Here is a 24,906-nt window from a genome sequence, read left to right as displayed (position 1 = left end):
AGGACAAATTTTATTTTTTGGTTCAACAATTCTGGTTATTCAGCTGTATTTGAAGAAAGAGATTTGCATTCAGCAGCAATGGAGAGTTAAAGTCTCTTCAAACTCTCCTTTTATGCAATAATCTGATGCTTGGCCTGAGCCTCACCATCCTTAGCTAGGGTAGGTTGGCAAGAACAGAATATTAGTTAATTGTGTTCCCACTGATCTAATCACCATGAACTTGATACCACTTTAACAATACTCACCAATTCTGATTACTGTAAATTGGCCTCCATCCCTCAAAAATTATTTTAGGAAAAAAAAGTTTAGGTGCAGTAACTCAGTGTTTCTCAAACTGGGCTCACAGCTTGTGTAGGGAAAGCCCCTGGCGGGCCGGGCTGGTTTGTCTACCTGCCCCGTCTGCAGATCCGGCTGATCGCAGTTCCCACTGGCCGCAGATCGCCACTGCAGGCCAATGGGAGCTGCTGGAAATGGCACAGGCCGAGGGACTTACTGACCTTGCTGCAAAGGCAACAAGGAGAAAGAGACAAAGGGATAGAAAACAGAGTAGTGATGTGCATTATATCCTCTTTTCTTCAGACATCATAGATAGGAGAGAGTTATCAGCTGTGATGTGAGACTTAAGTTTCCACGGGTTGGGGTGGAGGTGGAGGGGGAGGGATAACAACCATTTTGTTTTGCAAATTATCTCCATATTTAGTCTTGACAATCTCTTGTGTTCATTTGTTTAGAGATTGGTGCTCTTTGTTTTTCTAATACCACAGCAGAGTTCTTTTAAATAGGAGTAATTACATGCAAGTCTTAAAGATACATGGAGTATGGCTATCTTCACTTAAGTCTAACACATACAAAACTTGGCTGACTGACTGTGCAACAGAGAAGTTCAGAGCTCAGGAAATAAGGTTACAGATTTGGTCATGGAGAGATGAGAACAGTTTTGTCACAGTCCCAGAATATACGAGATGTAACGCAGAGTACTGACAGCAATGTTTTGTGACATCTCTTAGTTTAGCCAAGTAGAGTCTTGTTAGAATCCAGTAATATCTATTCAGGTTGTTGTTTTGGAGTAAGCAAAGAGAAGGTGATGAAGACATTTGCTTGATATTTCACCCTATCCTGCCCAATTTTTAATCTGGCAGTGAGAATTAAAGATTTCAATCCATTTATCGCTCAGTAGAAGCAGATTACAATAAAGCTGTTTACAAAGCAAACAGAGGAGATGCCAGCAAAATGACCTACACCATTATAGAACAACATATGTGTTATGGTTCAGAATTTAAATCAATCCATAGTATAGTGTCAAGTTTTACACTGGGAGAAGTGTAAACATGCAAAAAATTATTTGAGACACGGTCAACTCCCTATTCAGAGAACAGCACAGAAATATTTTCATAAGGCTAAATTTACCAGGCCAAATTCTTTGAATAGTACCGTAGAGATCTAACAGAGCACTGTGTTCTCAATGAATCCATCATAGAGAAATCTTACCAACGGCCATAACAAATGCAACAGATTTAAAATAAAAGTCAAAACCAACACACATTAATGCAACATTATGACAAATTTTTAAACACTTAAATGCAGATGTTAAGGCTCCCACAACTACTTATTCTGTCTCTTCACACATTTTTGGTATTATATATTATTGTATCTATTGACTAAAGCCTTACTTCCAGTGCAGGAGAGTTCCAATTCCTATGGAAATTGGATAATTTGCATATAAAATCTCAAACGTAACTATGCAATTATATATTTTTTTCACCTAAACATTTGCTTATTGTTTCTTTTAAAGGGGAAAGAGTGATCATATCTGTTTACATTTCATGCTTCCAGGAGCTGAATGCTGATGTAGGATGCAGTGGATTCTGGGGCAGTTTGAAATTGGAGATGCTTCCATCAACCAGACCTCCTGGGACACTCTTTCACAGTTTCCAGAAGGCCTGGGAATCTCATCACACTTTGTTGTGTAGTTCCTGCATCAGGAAATGGCTAAAATTGCATGGTATAGTTCCATGTTGTCAACTTCCAGAGAAAATGTGCAAAGTTCAAAAATAAAAAGGTCTCTTTAACTGCTAGCCCTGTAATCCCTACCTATGATCTAAAAATCAGGTTGTTCATGCACCAACAGAAGTAATCCTGACTGCACTGAAATATGGGGGCAGGCACTGAAGGTCTACAGCTGCACTACACCTGGGTCAGGTTAGGATTCCTGGTGGTCTTCACAGCTCTGCTGCCTGCACCTCACTACTATGATGAATGAGATCATAAAACAAAGATTTCAAAGAAGCCTTTACTGAAACTATTTTTTGGATAAAAGCCATCCTGCAAGCTAGAAAGCTGGTCAGAAAACAAAAACACCACAAATGTGGTGGGCGTGGATGAATCATTTGTCTTCGTAGAAAGGTTTAATTAGTTTTCCCACCACTTCCAATTATTAACAAAAAAGTAACTCCTGAATCATTACTATATGCCTGCAAGTGACATACCATGACTATCTGATCACTTTTTCCATTGTTTGCTGGCAACAAAATAATACTGTTGTTCCATAAGATTGTGTAGAAACTGTACCAGGTGAAGCCATATCTTTAAGAAAAACCTTACAGAATGAAACATCTACTTTCTATTTACATGAGAGTTAATTTCCTAATTTGCCAGCCAATATACAAATGTGTATTTTAGGTATTGTACTTCAATTACAAACAATACAAAGCAGTGTAAAAATATAGCACTATGTTTTGTTCCTACTTACATGTATGGATATTAGAAAGTAACTCCAAAGGCATGAATGGTACCACTTGTTGACTCATCAAGTTTTTTGTAAGCACAGTGATTTTATACCAATTTTTATTTAGAATAGCGAACGCATGTTAAATTCACAAATCCAATTGATCTGACCATCACCTTAGAAAGTTTTCCTAGCCTTTATGACCTATCTACATTGCAAGCTCTCCCATCTTTGATATGATGCTCATTTTCCTCTGTATAGGTTCAAGTGGAGCATCCATCACCACACTTCACCATTCACCAGCAGAAGCAGCACAGAATGCTGCAATGAGCCACATGCTACGAACTACACACGTCTACATAAATCAAATGTCTCAAATATGCTAAACAAAAATCTCAGGAGACGCAGTTTTATTGTTCCGATTTATTATGAAGCCAAGCAGTGATTCAGCAAACAGCTCACCTACTCCACGGTCATCAACTGTTGGATTGTCAATCCACCTTTGAGCTTGCTCAATCTTGCCCTCCAAATGAACAGCTGCCTTAACTGGCCTGGTGTTTGCTACGGCCCTGTTTGTTTTAGACTGTAAATTCTGCAGTGATGTAGCTACTTGCTTAGCCAGTACCCGGGCCTCTGGAGAGTCTCCTTTCCCACTGAAAATCCAAGAAAGATAGTTGCAGTCACACACTCAACTGAAATCAAGACATTATATATTTTTGAAAACAGATTTAACTATCAAGTATCAGAGAGGGGTAGCTGTGTTAGTCAGTATCCACAAAAACAATGAGTAGCCATACAGAACGCAACGCCATCCACAGCCTCAGAAATAACTCTGACATTATAATCGAAGGGGCTTCTAAAAGAAACCACAGAGCTACAATTCATTTGCAAACTTAACACCATTAATTTTGGCTTGGACTGGGAGTGGCTAGCTCACTACAAAAGCAATTTTCCCTCTCTTAGTATTGACCCCTTCCTCATCAATTATTGGGAGTGGACCACATCTACCCTGATTGAATTGGCCTTGTAAATCACTGGTTCTCCACTTGTAAGGTAACTCCTTCCTTAGAGGGTTTTAAGGTCAGGCTTGACAAAGCCCTGGCTGGGATGATATAGTTGGGGATTGGTCCTGCTCTGAGCAGGGGGGTGGACTAGATGACCTCCTGAGGTCCCTTCTAACCCTGATATTCTGTGATTCTATGATTGCCTTCTCTTCATGTGCCAGTATATTTATGCTTGTATCTGTAATTTTCACTCCATGCATCTGAAGAAGTGTTTTTTTATCCACAAAAGCTTATGCCCAAATAAACATGTTAGTCTTTAAGATGCCACCGGACTCCTCATTGTTTTTGGAGATTTAACTGCGATACTCTCGTGACTCAATTCACGATAACGATGTTCATTACGTACAAAAACAGAAATTAAGAATAAGAACTGTAGGGTTGCAAAATCTGAAGAAAACCCTATGTTAAAAGCACTAACTACAAATGGAAAAAATGAGATTTAGTATTAAAGGCCACTGTTGACACCACATAAGCGTAACCTTCCTATTCCACCATGCACTTTCTTTTCAGATTTGATACTGAAACACTTTCTTTAGCTAAGCATTGAACTTAAGCTGACAGATCTTTGTGGGGCCATTTTAATGCTATGCTTTTCTAAGATTTATCTGTATTAGAACATAGGTATAATGATTAATGATCCAAGTACTTGAAAGATCATCTGACAGTTTAGTAACTTTCTTAAAGAACCAGAGTTATCATTTGGGATGGCAATTGTATATGTAAATGCATACGTGCACCTTAGTTAGTATTACAGACTGTGGCAAAATTCTGTGTTATTCTGCAGCTCCTTTCTACTACTTCAGTGGTGCAAAGAGGACAGTTTCTGGCTTCACTTTGCCTGTGGAGAATTTTTATGGCAGAGGAGATAAATATCTTCTTATAGGAGGACCTCAAGCCATCTAATGTTCTGCAGTAGAGATATGGTACAGGAAGGAATCCTTTGCTACAAGCTACTAGTCAATCTGAAGTGTAAGACTATGATATTCTCTGTCCCATGAAAATGTTTTGCTCCATGCAGGAGGAAAACCCACAGTATGAGAACAGCTAATTATACTTTCAGGATGCAAATTTCTCTGTGTTACTAGTTTGAATTTCCTGATCCATCGAATTCATGCACTCAAACTACAACTGCAAGATGCTCAAATACCACAATCTGTGCAGTATAGATACATACTGTCTTCGTAGATCTGACAGTTTAGCCGTCAGAGCAGAGATTTCTCCCAGGGAACGCAGAATATCATCTCTATCTTTGGGATCCTCACAGAGTTCTGCAATTTTCCTGGCTTCGGCCATAATTCCCCGAATTTGTTCTTCCCCTTCACTTCCCCCATTAGGGTCTGCGAGCCAGTTCTTCATATAAAGAAATAGGTACAAATAAAGATTAAATCATCTACTTCTATAAAATCTTTTGAACAAGGGCATTTCACAAGAGATTCTTATATTGATATTCCAATGGCAACCAGGTATTTTGTTATATGAGGCAAGCATACAAAAAGTTATGTACATCTTAGCTTCCACTGTCAAGTCCCACTCACATACACAGGTTTCACAAGTGCACTTTAACTAGATTCGGTTTAAGTATTAACAACTGTTTTATACCTATGTTTCTCACAAGATAAGATTTTTTTTTTTATTTTGACAATGTAGAGTTATTTTTAGGAATCATTCTAACAATGTACAATAGAATGTTGGATAATAGTTCTTTTTTAGCACTGAATTAATGGAGTGCATGACCTAACAATTGAAGATTAAGTTTTGCTGTTAAGAAGATACTGTAGTACATATTCTTCCTCCATTATAAAGCTGAATAAACTACCCTCTTGATCAACAATGTACTGTTTTACAATTTGCATAAACACACAGCAGCTCTCAAACTGCATTTGTTTTTCCCACAGAGAGCCAAAAGGAGTTTAAAATTGCAAAACTTTCAAAGTATTGGCTCCATAATTCTTTAACAAAAATGTTATGGCTAAAATTAGACTGTACCTCCCCCTTTATTTTCAGAAATGTATCAGCTTACATCTGTGTTAAAAGAATTTCCATCTTGAGAGAGAGAGAGATTGTGAGAAACTGTATCAGAACTTCTGTGAGCTCCCACTAGATAGTGAAATCAGAAAGAAGAGACTTACGTACGTTCAAGAAAGCGTCCCCAATATATAGCTCATGTAAAGTAATCACTGTGTTTGGGGATGCCTGCAATAGTTCAGCACAGTAACTTAAAGGCACAGTTTGAGAGACTTTGGGAATTCATAAAATTACTATGTACCTGAGCAGCATCAATTTTTTTAGCAATCGCCTGTTTAGAGTTAGTCATGGCCTCCAGTTTGTGGGCTGCATTTTCCACTTTTGCTGTAAGTAAATCCAGACCTTGAGACACCTGCTGTGCTTTCTGCATGGCCATTGGTGTAGCACCTTGTCCTCTACTCAAAAAACACAAAGATCATCATAGGAATATCATATAAAAAGTATTTTTTTAAATTACAAAAGGCACTAACTGTTGTTTTTAAACTTTTCATCAATTCTTACCACAGCCATGATATTGCAAAGGTGTTCAGGAGACATGTTTAAAAAGTACGCTGGGGCGCGGGAACAAGAAGGCAACAGCTCATCTGAACACTGGCTAGGACAGGTGCCTCTTAAAAAGGAAACACAAATGGTGCCTTTCTCTTACTAGAGTTTTACATGCAGCATCAGCACAAGAACTGAATTTTTTAAGGCTCCCTAGTATGACAACGAGAAGAGGAAAGGGCATTATGGAAGCCGAGTGCAATTGAATTACCCATGGCAGAGCTCGGTCTCTACTTCCTGTGTTCATTCCTCAGAGGCTTCCCAACACTCCTAGGACAGTTTAAACAATGGCACTTAGGGGGAAGGACAAGGAGGACTGTTCTAAATGAGTTATGTACTGCAATTCAAAGGGACACTCTTCTTTGGTTCCCATATTTACACCAGGTCAAAATACTGAAAAATACACACAGGCTCTTAGTAGGACATCTTACTAAATTGGAACCCGAGGGAAAGTTATTGAAATACATGTAGGAGATCAGCAAGGTGCTGCAGGAGAAGAATTGAAACCACTACAGGTGGCTGTTCAAACATTTAGAAATAAAGTACAACTGAAGAGGAACATTCTTTAAAGTAAAAGCTCAAGAATCTTACAGGTTTTTCGATGTGGCTGTAGAAATCTCAGGTTCTAAGTGTGTGAAGTACTTGGGTTAATAAAGAGATTTTTCCTCTTATAAAAGAATACTTTGTTAGTTTAAGAGAGCACGTATGGATGATGTGGGGGAGGGGGAGAACACCAAACAAGGAGGTTGTGGATAATTATGTAACAGGAAGTATAAAGGTCCCCTCTTCTGAGTCAGGCCAGATCTCTAGATATGCCTCTTCAACCCTAACCTCTGAGAAATTAAGTATAAGGACTTTTAACTATTTAGCCAGCACAGAAATTAACTGGTGGGGGGTGGGGGGGAATGGGGAGAGAGAGGTTTGTCATTGTCCTGGACGTCTCAAGCCAATACAAGACTGGCATCAACTGTTGCTTTGTGAAAGCAAGAAAACTCAACCTTGAGACTGAATTTGTCCTTGATGCTCTGCAAAAAAACAAACAGGTAAAATTTCAAGGCAAATCCTGCATTATTTCTTTATGAATCTGCTAGAAGCTTTCAGATTGAAGTTTTAACTTTTTTCTTCCATTGCTCCCATGCAGGCTGAAATGGATCGACACCTTGAAACTGGTTTTGAGGACAATGCAACTAATACATTTAGAGACTGCTTCAGGTTTAAGAATTGTACAAATGGAATCATTAAGCAACTAAGTTAATATTCTGAACGTTGGAACAGATTTGTGCCTTTTGATGTACAAGGACTGTGAACTGATAACGACTGTTAATGTACATAGGTGCTTATTTAGCTAAATACGAAAGAAGTATTCCAAGCATGAGCGTAGATCACCAAAATGTTTTACGGTTTAGCATACAGTGGATTTAATAGCCTTTTTAAAAAAAAAAAAAAAAAAGAGAGCGAGCTCAAAATAAGTAACTTGTAAGTAATTTCTGGCTTTGTTCGCTTCTCACCCATATTTCACTAGGAGGCTTATGCCAGAAGAGGCCATTTGGTTTACGCAAGTTTGAAAAACATGCTATTTATGAAGTTTTGTTTTACATGCCCTCCTCTTACCAATTTCTGTTGCCACTCCTGGCAATAAGCAAGATTCATTAATATTTCAAAAGAAAATAATTGTGCCAGGAAGCCACTGCATAACTACCTAATGGATCACTGGAACCGTTTATTTTGTTGAGGTTAGATCAATGTTAGGAAACTGACAGTCTTCAACTGCACATCAATTTTGTGTTCTCAGGCACCAAAATTCAATTATAAAATTCATATTACAAGGTATTTTGAAACCCTCCTGCCTTTCCACTTTCACTAAGGAACACAAGGTCCCCTGAGCTTTTGAGTATAATAAGTTCTTAGTGCTTTGGCAGTGCCTTTCCTGTTCAAAGTGCTCTACAAAACATGACCTAGTTGATCCCATTAGGCTACCATATATTGAACTGTGTCTGCTACAAAATTGCTCTTCCAGCCCAGAACCAGAATTTCATCATGGGACACTGGGCATGATTTTCCTCTCAAAATACTGTGTAAGTCTGGAGTAACTCTTGCAGTCAATGAAGTTACACAGATGGAAGACTGGTGTAAGCAAAAGGATCAGGCTCATCAAGGTCAAATGCAAAACTGAAACAAAAAGAACGGTAGGTGAAGACAAACTTCTACATTATTTATCAGGGTGATGAGCAACTGCTATCTTCTGGTACATCACCTCTGGCAACCCAAAAGACTAGGGTACTCTGAATCAAATGAAATGTATTGATTTATACAAGGCACCTCAGTTTGTGGAATGATTTATACTGAGCTGAAGACTCCATTTCTGCTTGTTGATTTTTCAGGCAAATGTTTGCAATTGAGTCAAGTCTGAATGATCTAACTGAACTATTTTGTTTGCTTTGTCCCAAGAACACTTGTAAATATGAATTCACATATATGTTTTATCCTTCTGGAAGAGACGGCAAGACAAAACAAATAAGATAATGTATATGCTTTTACAATGTAACCTGTTGTACCACACAGTGATGAACATCACAGCCTAAACAGCTATATGCTTCAGAGACACCCTTTTATTAATAATAGAAGGTTTACCTAGCTCGGAGATCAGCCACTTGATCAGTCATCTGGCCTAGCATTTTACAGGTTCCCAGAATCTCTCTGCGTTCTTTGCCTGCACACAGTTCTCCCACTTTTCCGGCTTCATCAAGGATCTGCCGTATAGCTTGCTCACCAGCATCCCCTAATATGCAGAGACAGTCAATAAGTACACTGAAAGACACTCATTACTTATTAAGAGGAAACTGCTAATTCCACCAAGACCTGCTGCACTAATCATACTGCATTCACTGAGTAAAGTACATTAATTTAAATGATTGGAAAGGCACCCAGAGTGCAAGAAATCCAATACCTTGTACACAGACAAATGTTCTTGCAACGGTATAGTGTTGTTTTAATAGCATATCCTGTCCCATGAATTAGGCATGAAATGAATCCCTAAAGATGGTTTCATTTCTACTGATGAAGTTTCTATATAAAAGTTTAGGAATGTAAAAACATTTTAAAAACATGATTTTGGATTGTGGGGTGGGAGGCAAGGGAAAGAGGGACTAACTTTCAAAGTATTAGCTGTAGCCTACAGCAAAGCTTTCTTGGTGTTCAACAAAGAGCACAGTAGTTCTTAATTCTCTTTTTATTTTTAAAAAACCACCCAGGTGTTGTAGGCACCTCCAGCACTCACAGAACAACGTTCATGTGCCAAAGAGCTTACAATTTAGGAATGACCTATGAAAGGGGCAAAAAAACAGTAGGGACAGCAGATTTGGGATTAATTAAGTTACTTCAATTAATTTAGTGTGCTACATGATGGACTTATTTTTTTTCATCTAGAAACTAATAAATTGTCTCACTTCTTAAAACTGGATTATGACTTTTCTATAATGCTATACACACCTAGTTACTACAATAATTAAAATCCAAGTGTAAGATACAAAAATTCTTTTAAAAGGAAAGTTACAATCCAGTTTTAACTGGATTGTATTAGTAACACATTCATTAAATTGCTATTTTGTAGGATGCATTTCAATGACTTTTAGCCACAGGAAACCGAAGTTGCCACGGTTGACTATGCAGAGGGAGGGAGAGAGAGAGAGAGACTGAGAGGGAGGTTTAAAACAGTGACACCATACACAGCAAAAAATAAACACTTCCAGTACTGATGCTCAGGTGTACATTGACCTCTACCTTAAAAAAATATATATTGTTTAGATCTTTGATGCACAAATGAAAAACAAAAACTGGAAACTGGTTATGTTTAGCCACAGGAAAGTCTTACAGGAATTTTTTTTTTGAAGTGTCAAATAGCAGTTTTATATGTTATTAACATATTTCTGAGAAGACCAATGGGGGGGGGGAGACGGGTATTGGTGTAAATATAAATAAATAAATAAATAAATAAATAAATAGTGGAAATATAGCCTGATCAATACTATACAGAACTAAGAGTATCAAGCACGGAAGTGAGGATGGGATTTTTTTATCCTCTGGGCTGCTGAACCACATTTTCCCATATCAATTGTAGCATATTACACTATTAAATATTGAACACATTTTCTAACAGAATGGAAAAGAGAAGATTAGTTTACACATGGTTTGAACTATATCATTTGAACAACGGGGGGAGAGGGGGAGGAGAAGCTTTCCAAAGCACTTTGCATATACATTATGTTCTTAACATTAATATTTGAAGGAAGGAACGTCTAAATATTTCTTTTCAGAATACTTCACCTGTGATTTAGTAATATACCAGAATTTTCTCTAAAAGAAACACAAATCATTTAGACAGTAATGCTCTGAACACTGCATGGTGGAGTATGATTATTACCTGGTGATGCATTGGGATCCCTTAGCCAGCCCTTTGCCTGGTTCATCTTGGAATCTATTAAGGCCAAAGCTCTCTTCATAGCTTCAGTGTCCTTTACAAAATAGAAAACTTCACAATCATTCTCTTTGCCAAAGCACAGATAGTAAACACAATCAAAGCTGACAGAAAATTAACCTTAAAAACAAGTCGATTCTCCTATTAAAACAGCTCAAAAAAGTATTGGACAGAAGCAGGTCACAGTCTTTTCTTGAGAATTAAAACCAATAGTTATGTTTTCATTTCACGCAAAATGCAAAGAACTCTTACATGCAAGTTTTTAGTTACTTTTTCTGTTCAGTTATTTTCCCAGTGCTACAATTCCTGCAGAAAAAAAGCTGCAACAATTTTCAGACATAGTATCTTGGAAATCAGGATTTTTAAGAGTATACCAAGACTCTGTAGCAACTACAGTAAATTTAGCAATAAGATTATGGTTTACAGGTGTTTTCAGAAATGACTTGATACTACTGGAAATGGTGTCTTATAGTTAAGAGGTCAATGACAATTTTAATGCCCCTTTCTGCCTAATTTGTTGAACAGCTACATGTTTGGAATTCATCTGCCCTTCAAAGTCAGACACTAGCTTAATGTCACTTTCAATGGAAGAAGATACAGATTTACTGTCAACTATTAGGATTCAGAGAATAAGCAGAACTTTTAAATCTATAGAGACGAAGGCACACGTACACTTTAGGTCCTTTCTAGTAAGTAAAAACTTTATCTACTCTATCCCTGGCAATGAGAGTTTCTTCCTGAGAAGCGCTATTCTAACAATAGTAAATGTTTTGGCTCACTAACACTCCTTCACCTAGAAAAGCCGAAAACATGGGGTCCTTTCTCTGTGTGTACTTGTCAGTGTTGATCTGTTAACTCTCCACTAGAAGGCACTGTGAGTTTTCTATCCAACACAGTAGGAGGGAACAAGAACAATCAACTGCAAGAAGTCTGGGCAATGCCAGAATAATCGCTCTTCAATAAGCATGTGATAAAAGTAACTTACATTTGTTTATTCTAAATGGTGTTAATGAACTGCTCCTGCCACAGAGGCATGTCTTTATGACACCATCTTTATGCAGAGTTCTGGTACTTAACACAGTAAGTCAGCAGAACCCAGCCCTCCTTCTCCCTCCCCTACCCCCACCATTACACAACCCCAATGCACCCATGTCAGATCTCTTATTTAGACTGCAAGATACTTGGGAAAGGATTCAGTGTCTTGAACACTTGCCTGTGTCTTGTACAATGAGGGGTACACTGGCAGCACTAAAGAGGTTGAAACCCTTCTTTGAAGTGGATCAGTGTATCCCAGAGGTGAAAGTAAGCCGGTACGCACCAGTATGCCATACTGGACCGGCTTTCCCAGGTGGCAATTTAAAGCGCCTGGGGCTCCCAGCAGCGGCTGGAGCCCCAGGCCCTTTAAATCGCCACCTGAGCCCTGCTGCCAGAGCCCCCGGGTAGTGGAAGTGGCCGGGACCCCCGGGACTCCAGCAGTGATTTAAAGGGCCCAGGTGCCACTGCTGTAGCGGTGCCCTGAGCCCTTTAAATCACCATCAGAGCCCCGCCGCCACTACCTCAGGGCTCTGGCAGCAGGGCTCAGGCAGTGATTTAAAGGGCCCGGGGCTCCAGCTGCTGCTACCACCCTGGCCCCTTTAAATTGCCACCACAGCCCCGCTTCCAGAATCGGCAGCGATTTAAAGGTCCCAGGGCAGTAGTCGCAGCAGGAGCCCCGTGCCCTTTAAACTGCTGCCTGAGCCCTGCTGCAGCAGCTGCAGCCAGACCCCTGGGGCTCTGTCAGCAATTTAAAGGGCTCTGCTGCAGTAGTGGCGGCTGGAGCCCTGGGCCCTTTAAATGGCCCCCGAGCCCCGGGACTCCCAGCTGCCTCTGCAGCTGGTAGCTCTGGCAGTGATTTAAAGGGCCCCAGGCTCCCAGCCACCACTACAGCTGGAGCCCGGGGCCCTTTAAATCTTGATTTAAAGGGCTTCAGGCCCTAAAGGCCCTGCCTCTTCCAATTGAGGCCATGCCTCTTCCGGTTGAGGCCCCGTCCCCTGCTCAGGACTCTGACATACCAGTAAGTCCTTTAAGTTACTTTCACCCCTGGTGTATCCATGTCTTTGTAATCCCAAAACTAGATTGCAGGAGTATGTTATGGTTAGGGCTAAACACAGGAACTTCACTTGGTGCAGTACACAGCTACTCTTTTCTTAGGGTGAGCTGTTTTCAACAGACTATACCCTGCTCCATGACCTGCACCAGCTACCTATTCACCTCTGGGCATAGTTCAAAGGACTGGTTTCAATCTATGCTGTCCTATATTGTGTGGAACCCAGCTCCTTAAAGGTCACCTCATGCCATATTGCAACTTCTAAGTGGCTCTTGGAGTCAGGGGCTGGGTTTGAGCTCTCCAGGTCCAGTGGCAGAACATGCTCATTGGAAGGCCTAGGTCTCAGAACCTATCTTCTCTACAGTCTGTCAGAACTAGAGATTGATGAGCTTCAGGGTCAAGTGAAAGACCTGTACTTGGAGTGGCTTTTAAATTACTTCAAATCATTATAGGGCAGAATATACTGGTTTTTATTAACTTTAGAACTCTATAATTTGTGAATTCTGTATTTAATGTAAGGCAAGTGTTAAGAAAATAAGCACCATGCATAAAGCTATTAAACATTCAACTAAGCTGATAAACTGATGATGGTTGCAGCTTTCAGTTATTGCATATGCAGATTAAAGGAGTTTTAGCTCTGAATGGATAGTGGACAGCAAGACAGCCACTCCATAAATAATCCAAAAACAAAAGCATTTACTGAAGCTTTAAAAAGGTATACATATTAGTCACTAATCTCTATATCAGTGGTTCCCAAACTTTAACAACCTGTGAACTCCTTTCACTAAAATGACAAGTCTCGTGAACCTCCTCCTAAAAATGAATATTTCCAGGGATTTTCTCCTTTACCCGAATATAAATTATAAAAAGCAGTGATCTTGGAAATATAAAATTTGTTTTTATGACATGCTTATTACACACTATTTATTATTAATTATTATTCATAATTACAGTATTTTTATTACATTATGAAAATGGCAACACTCTTCCAAGATCTCACTTTCATATCTTGTATCACTTTGAATAAGCCTGTTATAAGACAAGACTCCTATGTTTCATCAAGGAGTATCAGAGTGAAACTGCATGAAGGTATTTAAGAAGCCAACTCAAAGAGTTCCTTCTACACAAGCGTTCAGGTCTTGAGCAGTCCAGGCAAACAATGCATGTTACAACAAAGTTTAAACTTTTTCTTCATAATAATTTTTAAAACAATACTAGCTGCCTATTTAATTTTAAAAACAGCAAAAAATATCCACTTCCCTTTCTATTTCTTATAAGGAGTCTTGACGTTTAAATCTCCTCACTGTGATAGATATGCTTGCTTTGATCTGCTTAGCTCTTGGAAGTCCAGGGGCTCCAAGCTGCTGGTCCCATGCTGCCTGGGGTCCCTAGGGACAGCTCTGTCCGCCATTAGGGATTTTTTCCCCGAGAACCCCCTGTAACATTTCACGAACCCGTTTGGGAACCACTGCTCTATATTAATGCTTTGAACCTGTAGAGGCTTGATGGGCTCACTCAGTGCTTAAAGTTAAGCTTGTGCATAAATCTTTGCAGAATCAGGGCTTTACCATGGAGAAAGGGGTTTATAAATTAAAGGATTTAAAGTTGTGTTTGTCCACCATACCCATATCTCTGAGGCATTCGGTATAACTCTGAACTTTAATACATAGTATAAATCCAAAGCTTGAAAGAGGTTTCAAGAGGACAGACTGGGAAAAAAAAAAAACCTCATCGATATTTTCCCATTTAAGTCTACTTAAAATTTTTAGAAACGCATTATCTTCCTCCTCGGTAATGTGCGCTGATGATGCCCAAGAATTGTATTTAATCATGCTAATTGCAGTCCTCTTCATTGATTTGTGTATTTAAAATGACACTGAAGGTTTCCTGTATTTTACTGAGTCTCTTGTTTAGTCAACACAAGCCAACATGATTTTCTTTTTTTTTTTTTAAGCTTTTACACTTTTTATTTTGAAAACTCCCAGCACTACATACTCAACCTGGGATCTAAAAGAGCCAAGCTGTCTTCTGTCACCTTTTCCCATCAGCACCAGGGCTCCATTCCTGATCATTCTGTTGTCTAAGTCTTGCCATCCTGTGTATCAAATACATCAATTCCTGGCGCTCCCCAAAAGCTACAGACATAATGCACAGATTGGAATAGCACCCTCCCCCCAACTTTTTTTCCCCCTTTTTTTTTTTTTTTTTTTTGTTGGTAGTGGTAAGTCAAGGTCTGTTCTGCTTGGATATTTCAGATTTCTGCTGGGAAACTCATTTGCATAGCCGATAAATTGTCCCAACAAATTCAAGAGCATCTCTTCTGTAAAAGCATAGTTACCAAGCTTCCCATCAACCCCTGGACTGTCCAGATAGGCTACAACTGTGGAGCTATCAAAAACACGGTTGTATGGTACTAGAGTATCTGCTTTTGAACTGCAATGCATAAGATTGCGCTCAGCTTTTAGCCTGTTTAAACATTTTCATTCTATCCAGAAGGATTCATTTCTAGTGGACTCACTCCATCAGAACAGGCCCCTTAACTGGACACACTGATACTGTACTTGTTGTATGCTTCATCCCTTAAGCACTGACAGAGCCTTCCCCACTGTCAGACTTTAGGAGAGAGTTGGAGCACAGAAATCATTGAAACCTACAGTCCTGTTTATAGATAAAGGTTGGCAAGCAGGGACCTGGAACTAAAAATGTATCCAGGGAAACCAGTTTTAATACAAAAATATTAAGCAAGATGTTTCAGTTTCTGGACTTCGATTTTCTTGGAGTTCTGAAACTGTTCCACAGATTTGTCTCCCTTCTGACTCAGCTAAATTTATGGTGTCTAAATTTTCCTCAGATAAAGAAGGTGGAGCAACAGAAACAAAGCTGGTTTTTCACAGAGCTTAGATAAAACAGGCAAGCAATCAGGGTTACCACTGCCTGAGCGGGGAAGAGGCAATGGACACTTTACAACCCAATCCTCCAGCAAGGATACCTCCTAGATCTACTTTCCTCTTTTTGCAGCTTCTGCCATCACTAGTAATTTTGTGAAGAGCCACAGAGCTAGTCCAGATTGGAAAAATGATACTGGCAATTCTCCTGCCTGAGAGGGAATCTCCAAAATCTGACACTATCCCTTGTTGCTAAATATTAACTATAATCTCTGAATCATTAAGTACTCTAAGTCTAGAGAAGTTGTGCAATATCTGCATTTCTTTACCAAAGAAGGCAATGTTGGGTAAAGTACAGCAAGTCCTGTTTTTTGGCATATCAACTAGCTTAGTCAAACAGGATTCAATCCTGGGAAGCATCCAACAAGACTGCTGGACACTTCCCAACAGCCCTCAACTCTCAAGAAGTGCTCAGCTTCTTTCAGAATCCGTTCCTTACTCACTACAGGCTTGCTCGTCTTCAGCCTCAGTGGGAATTATATGAATTAAGCACTGCAGCAGCAGATTCTCTTTTCCTAGTTTTGTTACAGCCTGTAGACATTTGAACTGAAGGAGAAACTAAACATTTATATATTCAAATGTATTCCATTTGTAGTTTCATCCCCACTCACCTACTGGGATTTTTCATTTAACTGTTCATTGAAAAAAAAGCATGCACATGAAAAACTTGTTGCAACCAGACAATTCAACAATTAATTGCTTCAGAAAAATGTCAACATTCATTCAGCAGTTAAATTCTAAACCAAACACTCAAATTATGTTTAATCAAAAACAAAAACAAAACAAAAAATCTATATTTAAGCAAATTTATGGTTTGCCAGAAATACAAATATTGTCTAAATTTGAAATTAAGACCCAGTCTAAGAAACAGTGTTGGAATTATCTTAATGACGTTAATAATGGTGTGCACTTGATAGGAAAAACAGTTCTGCTCCAAATTTTTTCCTCCACTTACTTTATTCCCTTTCCTTTCTGTAGGAATCATCTCCTTCCATTGGAAGTCTCCATCAGTAAGGAGAAGCATGCAACAGGTACAGCAAATATAAGTAAATTAATAGTTCCTCTCTCCCCAAATCAAGCATTTGCCATGTGTATCAACAGAGGAATGTCTGCTGTGTGGGACCACTAGCAAGACAACCAATACCAGAATTTACTTCTTCTCACAAATGTTTAGTTGTAACACTTAATATCCTTTGTATCATGAACAGTTCAACACACAAGCAATGCCCAATGCTACATGTCTAAAATGCAGGCAGACTATCATAATCCTGCACATTGAAATATAGTTTATAATTAAAATATTACTCTAAATTTACCTAGAGTACACAATGATGTACTTGGAATACTGACCACAAAGCATACTTATGTATAATGCACACTGGCCAAAATCTTCCACTTACTGTCAATATAAGTATTTTTATAAAAGCTCCTCGACTTGTTTTACTAATAGAAATTTTTCACATGTATCTTAAGAATTTTGAAAATCTCACTTACTATCTACTTTGTACTGCATTCATCTTTGGACAGTGAAAGCTTCCTCGCTTCCCCATGCACTAGAATAGTGAGATTGTGTGTGTTTCAAACAAAGTGGGGAAACGTTTAAATTCATAAGAAAAAGCTAATTTAAAAAAAAGTAACAAGTTATGATCCTAAGCCATGTGCCCTGCATAGAAAGCTTAAGCTCTCCGAGGAAACTTATTTATTGAGGAGCCATGCTGATGAAAAGTAAGAGATTCTTGCCACAAACTGTAGGATGGGCAAAATTACTGAAAGAAGCTGTATAAAGCTTTCCAGACAACAGACAACCTGCTTCTGCATAATTGGACTCTATGATCATGAGCACCAGAAGCTAGTAACATAGGTTAAACAGGAACCTGTCCTAAAAACTTGGGAAGACTCCTATCAAACTCTGAAAGGCAGTCTTTGCATAGTCTGGGCTGTCATCACCCACACCTAACAAACTTCAGATACCTTAGAGCTGAGCAGCAGTAGTTAAGCTCATTTAAAAACCTCTATTAGACCTACATACATAAGTATGGTGTTACAACTGGTACACAGAAAAAAATATACACAGCACACAGTCTGCACACAGCACAAAATCCCACAGACATGCTTTTTTGTTTTAGTACAGAAGTACAGGTGTGGGGTGTGGAAGAAATCTTACCTTCTAAAAGGTGAGAAAAGATAAGAAACAGGAGAACAAAAACAAAGATGCATAAAGTAGTCATAATAAGGAAGTAGCAGAGTGGTAAAATACTTCAAATGCAAAATAAGGGTCAAGGCACCAATACATAGGCTAAAGTGTTTTTAATGTCTATATCACAACAGGTTTTCTAAGGGGGAACTAGTCTGTCTTAATGTCTAAAGGTTTTTTAAAATATAGTTTTTCAGTTATTTGCTGCTGTGCCACTGATCCTAAAAAGCCTATTAGCAGCATACTTTAAAGGCCAAGCAAACACAGTTAGCATCCCAACCACTAGTTGTGCTGCTGTGTTTGCTGGTAACTGCAGCTACACAGGATGTGAATGCACACAGCAATAGCTCTCCATTCTGCCTGTGCTCTATCCATGTAAATAGGCAGGCATTGACATAGGCAGCATTTTCTGTACTAAGCAGTCAAGTAAAGCAGAGCAATGGCATCCCTTGCACACTCCATGTGCATGCCAGCAGCTGCAAACAGACTCAAATACGCTGGGTTGACTGGGAGTCATTTTTGTAAAAGTTCCAACTTCTCACATCTCATTTCACATCTCTTCTCTTCCAGAAAGACTATTCAGAACACAGAGCCTTTTTGGAGGTGAGGGTAAGGAGAACATATACTGATACTAATCCCACCCACACCTAGATCAGTACAAAAAGACTTGATCAGTTAAGATGTCGAGTTCTTCACCTAGTCTTTACATTAAGTGACAAATTCAAGTTTCTAGTGAGAATATGAATGCAAACTAACTTGCCTGCTAACACATATGGAAGGGCCTTAAGGTTGGGTGTTTAAGTACTGTACTGAGTTGGACAAATTTTGTACAGAGCACAAGGGACAGCTAGTGTGCCCAACTTACCCACACACAGAGTGTAAAATTTGGTCACCACATGACTGAGATTAAACACACTCTTTCCTTGAAAAGACATACTATATTCTAGCACTTCCCTATCAAGCCAAAGAGAGAGACCAGAAATGAACACAAACCCTGATCTCCTACATGGCAGTACACAGTGCTTCCAATAAGCCACTGAGTCATGTGCCATGCGTTTTAACCTTATTTCTATTAAAGAAATCAGCAAAGACTAAGCAATGAGACAGGCAAGTTACTTTTAAAAACAAGTTTTAACAGGGACCAAATTATCTCCAAAGATATTCTTTTTACTTTGGTATCTTGTGATTAGCTTGGCAGAATTCAAATTTTTTAAAATAATTTTGATGGACAATAATGGATGGTTTATTTTAAGCACTTGATTTTTATTGGTTTAAAATCTTTCACAATTGTGAGAAACTATGGGGAGCAGACAATTTAATGACAGACAGACATTCAGATTCAAAAAAAATTAAAGCTTTATAATGGCTAAAACACAAATTTTAACCTATGTCAAAATATACAACATAAATAGCCTGAAGTCAAACTCTGGTAAGTTCTCAAGTAGCATTTTTCTTACATTGCCTATCTGTAAATTTTGATCAATATCAATGGAAACATTTTTCATTTTTTGTGGGTATACAGTGAAATGAGCATATACTGAAAAATCTAATCCTTCCAATCCTATTCATAACACTATATCGCGTTACATGATCTGGTTGTGCACACTCTAATCAAACATTCTTGAAAACCTCAATTTATAGTTGCTGTGAGAAGCTAAGTAGAATCTGACTTCTATTTCCAGAAGAAACAGTGAACATACCTTGCTAGCCCAGGCATCCTCATCCCAGGAAGTGAGCTGTAACACACGGATGATCTCATTTATTTCAGCACTCATCTTCTCTACTGTGAAATTGCGGTTTTTCAAGGCCTCTTCTATTCCTTGGCTTTTGGAACTTTTAGTAGTTACAAAAATCTTCATAGCTGTGAACATTGCACTCTCGATTAGAGAAACTATCTAAGAATATATGATTGCTGTACAAGATCTCCTCCCCCTGCATAAACTCAGGAACAGTAAGCTATATGTTTTGAACAGGAAAGGAAAACACTATAAAGACTGATGATTTTAAAGGCTGGTCTACACTTCAGTTTTACTGGTAAATCTATGTTGATTAACAGTGTGGGTTTTTTGCTGATAGTTATAAATATGTCTACACTAGGGCTCAAACAAGAATAAGCTATAGTAGTATAAGCACTTTTACACTAGTATAACTGTTTCTACACCAGAGAGTGTTTTTTTGCCACATTAACTATTCTGTTTGTTAGTTTGTGAGAAGAGCTAGAATATATTTCTTAGAATTTGGTTAGACCTTGACAAGTTTTCTGCTCTATAGCTAGGCCCAATCAATCCACATCTTAGACTAGCTAACCAAGTGTCAAAGTTATGCGTCACAGTTACTCCCATATTTCTGTGAAGAATGATACCAAGTACATTCCACACTGCAAAACACACCCATAATCCTCTGCTCTTGAAGTGGAGGGCATGCAGCAGCTGAGGCAACATAGGAGAGCTGCCCAGGTTTTCACAGAATGCACAGATGCAAAAACATGGTTGTGCAGTATAGGTATGCAAAACCTACTAGAGTCAGTGCAGTTTTTGCTGGGGGAAATGGCGCTGTGTGGATGCATTCATCAGGCTCTGCCATGGTTACACAACTGTCCCATTCTTAGACTAGATACATGTGGTGACAAAAAAAACCCAAAATACTCTCATTTAAAAAGAGAAAGAAAAGTTCTCCTAGTGTTTTTTTTTTACATCAATGTAACATATAATCAGCAAAAATGCAAAAGCAATCATAAGCTTGCTTCCCTCTCTCCCCCATGTTGCCAGTTAAAATCCACCCCAGGACAACAGTAATTAGAACACCCTATCTGCATTACAAACACCACTGAATTTAAGCACTGGCCTTATATGGAGACATGTATTACAAGTTGGTTTATCTTGCCACTCAGAACCAAAGCCATGTTAGAATCAAGCTTTAACTCTGGTTTGACACTGTTTAAACATTCAACTAATCCTCCAATCTCTTGGAATCAGTTCCACAGACTAAGACAGAGGCATGTTGGCAGGGCATTACCATTCCTGTAAATTCTTCTGGAGATAGAGGCCAAAATCTGAGTGGCCCTTGGACAGTAAATTCATCTAAAAATCAAAGGCAGGACTAAAGTAGAGCTTTAAGAGGAATTACACATGGGCTGGATGCAAGCAAGTTCTGTGCAGCCTTCCTACATGGCTTTGCTCAAAAGCTTCCATCCTCTGTCCTGATCTGTAACACTGATAGCTACTCCAGCTTGGGCCTCTGAGTAGGTAATTTGGTTAAATGTGCTTTATGATGTACAAGATGACACCCACTTAGAAGCTAGAAGCAACTGTCAAATTCATTTTAAGTTTCTACTTCGTTTTATGGTAAGTTCATAAAATAAAAGCAACGCTTTAATGTTCTAAACCACCTATACCACTACGTAAAACCCAGCTCAATGCCAGGGAGGGGGTGAATATGTTCACAAGTGGAAAAACCCTGACATACTAAAATGTGCTCAGTCCTATTACATACCTCCCTCTTCCCCAATCCCTCTTTCATCCTTGTCTTGGGGAGGATATTCCACCTGCCTGTGTAGTTTATCAGACCAGCATTCCCTCTGGCTAACCAAATGAATTTTGCTAAACAAGTAAGCTATTTCAGCTGTTGGATTGGCAATTCTGCTCCTGAACAATCTTCAGCTGTTAAGCCCTCCTTTCTTCTTGCCCATTTGCACGATAAAAAAAACCCATATCATGCCAGACAAAAGGGTGAGAAACACAGCAGAAGTGTGCCCCATTTTTGGTATATTTTTCAATGGTCCTCACCTCCGTAAAGCTTTTTTAGATTGTTCCCCTTAATCCTTCCATGATGGCAACTAGATTGTATTAATGTGAGACATGTTATGAATAGATACTGAAAAAAATAGAACCAACATGAGAGAGTTTATCCAGATGAATGCACACATGCATACTGCCATTAAAAAATACTCATTAAACCCTATACACTGTGACAAGTATGCATGACACAAATACATCTGGTAAAAATAGTGTATCACTAGTTTATGTAGCTCATTTTAAGTCTGAGGTGCACAGAACTTAAAATAGGAAATACGCAGGGTATGCAGATGGAGAGTTGGCGTTACAACTTGCCATCCCCTCCCAGTTTGCCACAAATCAGCGAAACATCTAAATATTTGCAGTCAGCCGAAGAGGCATGTCAAAGCTTTTATTTTTAATGGTATAACACACATGCATCCAAATTCAGATCATGTATTTGCATCTAATAGTACAGCAGAAACTACCTGAAATAAGGACAGGCAACAGCTCCTTCACAGTGTTCATGGAGTTCACCAACATCACTCTGTGTTCCTGATGAGTCAATTCCTGCTGTCTTTCATCAATCATTTTGGCCATCTTTGTCATTCCTAGGTCATATAATGAAGTTCAAGTGATAAAAAACTGTTAATATTGAGTTTCCCCAGATTTATGAACCTTTTACAGAGAATGTCTAGGCTCAGTTATTTGTTCAGCTTTCCAAACAAGAACACAAACATGTAATGAGTTATGACACCACTAAAGAAGTTTTGTATCACCTACTTTTCATTAAACCATATTTCAGTAGTTTAAGGGAAGCCACAGATCCAGTTTCTAGTTGTTAATTCAAGCTAGAATATAGGTCTCATAATTTTGACGTTCATTTACCATGAATTTTAAGAAAAGAGCTACACAAATACAGAAGTAATGAATAGTCTACTTCATGGAAATTAGTCAGTTCAGCAATGTATGACAAGGTAGTTTAGAGCTTTTTTCCCTCCTTTAGCTTTGATCAGTTCTCACCTAAATAATGGGGAGGATGACAAGAATAGGAAAATATCACTGACACAGGTTTAGTTTTGCTGGCTTCAAAGACTTTCATTGTTTGGAAGTATTACGTGATTGTATTAATTTACACTGTCCTAGAAAAATTAAATAAAAATATCTTAATTCTCTAAAAAAAATTATATTGGTGATGAAAGGAAGAGAATCAAAGCATGTGTTACTTTGGATTTCAGGAGTAAAGGCACTTTCAAGAATTACATGAGGAACATAGTATATAGAATATATATGTATAATCACACTTTCAGTTGGCCAGACACTATAGAGGAAACCATGCATTCCTCCTCACCCGCATCTTAAACACAACATGCAATCTGCAGGTTTTAAGATATACATTGTTCATGCTTGCATATGTTCATGGAAATAGTATTCATGATGGGAGCAAGATAAAGTTGCACATAGGGTTAGCTAAAGAGAAGCCAGAATTCTGCCTTGGAGAAGCTGACAAGGTTTTAAGGTGGTTCTTTAAATTAGAACTAGGGGGAAAAGACGTGCTGAGGAGCACTTATGCAAAAAGACATCTCTTAGAGGGATACCAGTAATACCAAAGGTCTGGTCTACACTACGCGTTTAAACCGAATTTAGCAGTGTTAAACTGATTTAACCCTGCACCCGTCCAAACAATGAAGCTCTTTAAGCCGATTTCTGTACTCCTCCCTGACGAGGGGAGTAGCGCTGAAATAAGTATTGCCATGTCGGATTAGGGTTAGTGTGGCCGCAAATCAACGGTATTGGCCTCCGGGCGGTATCCCACAGTGCACCATTGTGACCTCTCTGGAAAGCAATCTGAACTAGGATGCACTGGCCAGGTAGACAGGAAAAGCCCCGTGAACTTTTGAATTTCATTTCCTGTTTGCCCAGCGTGGAGCTCTGATCAGCACGGGTGGCGATGCAGTCCCAAAACCAAAAAGAGCTCCAGCATGGACCGTACGGGAGATACTGGATCTGATCGCTGTATGGGAAGACAAATCTGTTCTATCAGAGCTCCGTTACAGAAGACTAAATGACAAAGCATTTGAAAAAATCTCCAAGCTATGATACAGAGTCCACAGCACAGCGCTGTGTGACAAGCGTCACGGAAAGCCAAAGAATCAAATGGACGCTCATGGAGGGAGGGAGGGGGTACTGAGGACTCCAGCTATCCCACAGTCCCCGCAGTCTCCGAAAAGAATTTGCATTCTTGGTTGAGCTCCCAATGCCTGAAGGGTCAAAAACATTTTCCCAGTTGTTTCAAGGTATATGTCGTCAATTTACACCCTTCCCCCTCCCCCGAAAGAAAAAGGGAAAAAAAATTTCTCGCCTTTTTTCAATGTCACCCTATGTCTACTGCATGCTGCTGGTAGACGGGCTGCTGCAGCGCTGAATACCAGCATCCCCTTCCCAGTGGCAGACGGTATGATGTGACTGCTATCCATCGTCATCATCAGCCCATGAATGCTCCTGGCTGGCCTCGGTGAGATGATACAGAACGGTTGGTAACCGTCCTCATCATAGCAACTGGAGGCTGAGCTCTATCAGCCCCCCCCCCCCTTTCATGTCTAAAGAAAAGATTCTGTACTGCCTGGACTATCATAGCAACGGGAGGCTGCGCTTCTCTCCCCCCCACCCTTTAATGTCCTGCCTTGACTATCATAGCAGCTGGAGGCTTCCTCCCCCTCATTTTATCTCACTAAAACGTCAGTGTTTCTTATACCTGCATTCTTTATTACTTCATCACACAAATGGGGGGACACTGCCATGGTAGCCCAGGAAGGTTGGGGGAGGAGGGAAGCAATGGGTGGGGTTGTTGCAGGGGCACCCCCGAGAATGGCATGCAGCTCATCATTTCTGCGGGATCTCTGGGGCTCTGACACGGAGTGGCTGTGCTCTCTGGTTCTCTAGTACACTTGCCCCATATTCTAGGCAGGACTGACTCTATTTTTAGACAAAACATAAAGAAGGGAATGACCCAGGGAGTCATTCCCATTTTTGTCCATGCGCCCACGGTCGACCTCAGCGAGGCCAGCCAGGAGCAC

General features: G+C 39.4%; 1 protein-coding gene across 2 annotated transcripts in view; it reads right to left on the bottom strand.

Moving 5' to 3' along the window:
• The window catches only part of VCL (vinculin), a 108,876-nt gene that overhangs the window by 24,997 nt on the left and 58,973 nt on the right, over positions 1-24,906 (bottom strand). For both annotated transcript variants that reach the window (XM_050960034.1, XM_050960035.1), the window contains exons 5-11: positions 22,318-22,440; positions 19,757-19,917; positions 10,778-10,868; positions 8,989-9,136; positions 6,056-6,209; positions 4,964-5,139; positions 3,188-3,378 (exon numbers count right to left, since the gene is read on the bottom strand). In XM_050960034.1, the coding sequence (XP_050815991.1) occupies positions 3,188-3,378; positions 4,964-5,139; positions 6,056-6,209; positions 8,989-9,136; positions 10,778-10,868; positions 19,757-19,917; positions 22,318-22,440 (1,044 nt within the window). The remainder of the gene's footprint in view (positions 1-3,187; positions 3,379-4,963; positions 5,140-6,055; positions 6,210-8,988; positions 9,137-10,777; positions 10,869-19,756; positions 19,918-22,317; positions 22,441-24,906) is intronic.

This window comes from Gopherus flavomarginatus, chromosome 6, assembly GCF_025201925.1.
Source record: "Gopherus flavomarginatus isolate rGopFla2 chromosome 6, rGopFla2.mat.asm, whole genome shotgun sequence".
Taxonomy (NCBI): Eukaryota; Metazoa; Chordata; order Testudines; family Testudinidae; genus Gopherus; species Gopherus flavomarginatus.
Note: the sequence above shows the minus strand (reverse complement) of the source record. Positions and strands in the feature narration are given on the sequence as shown.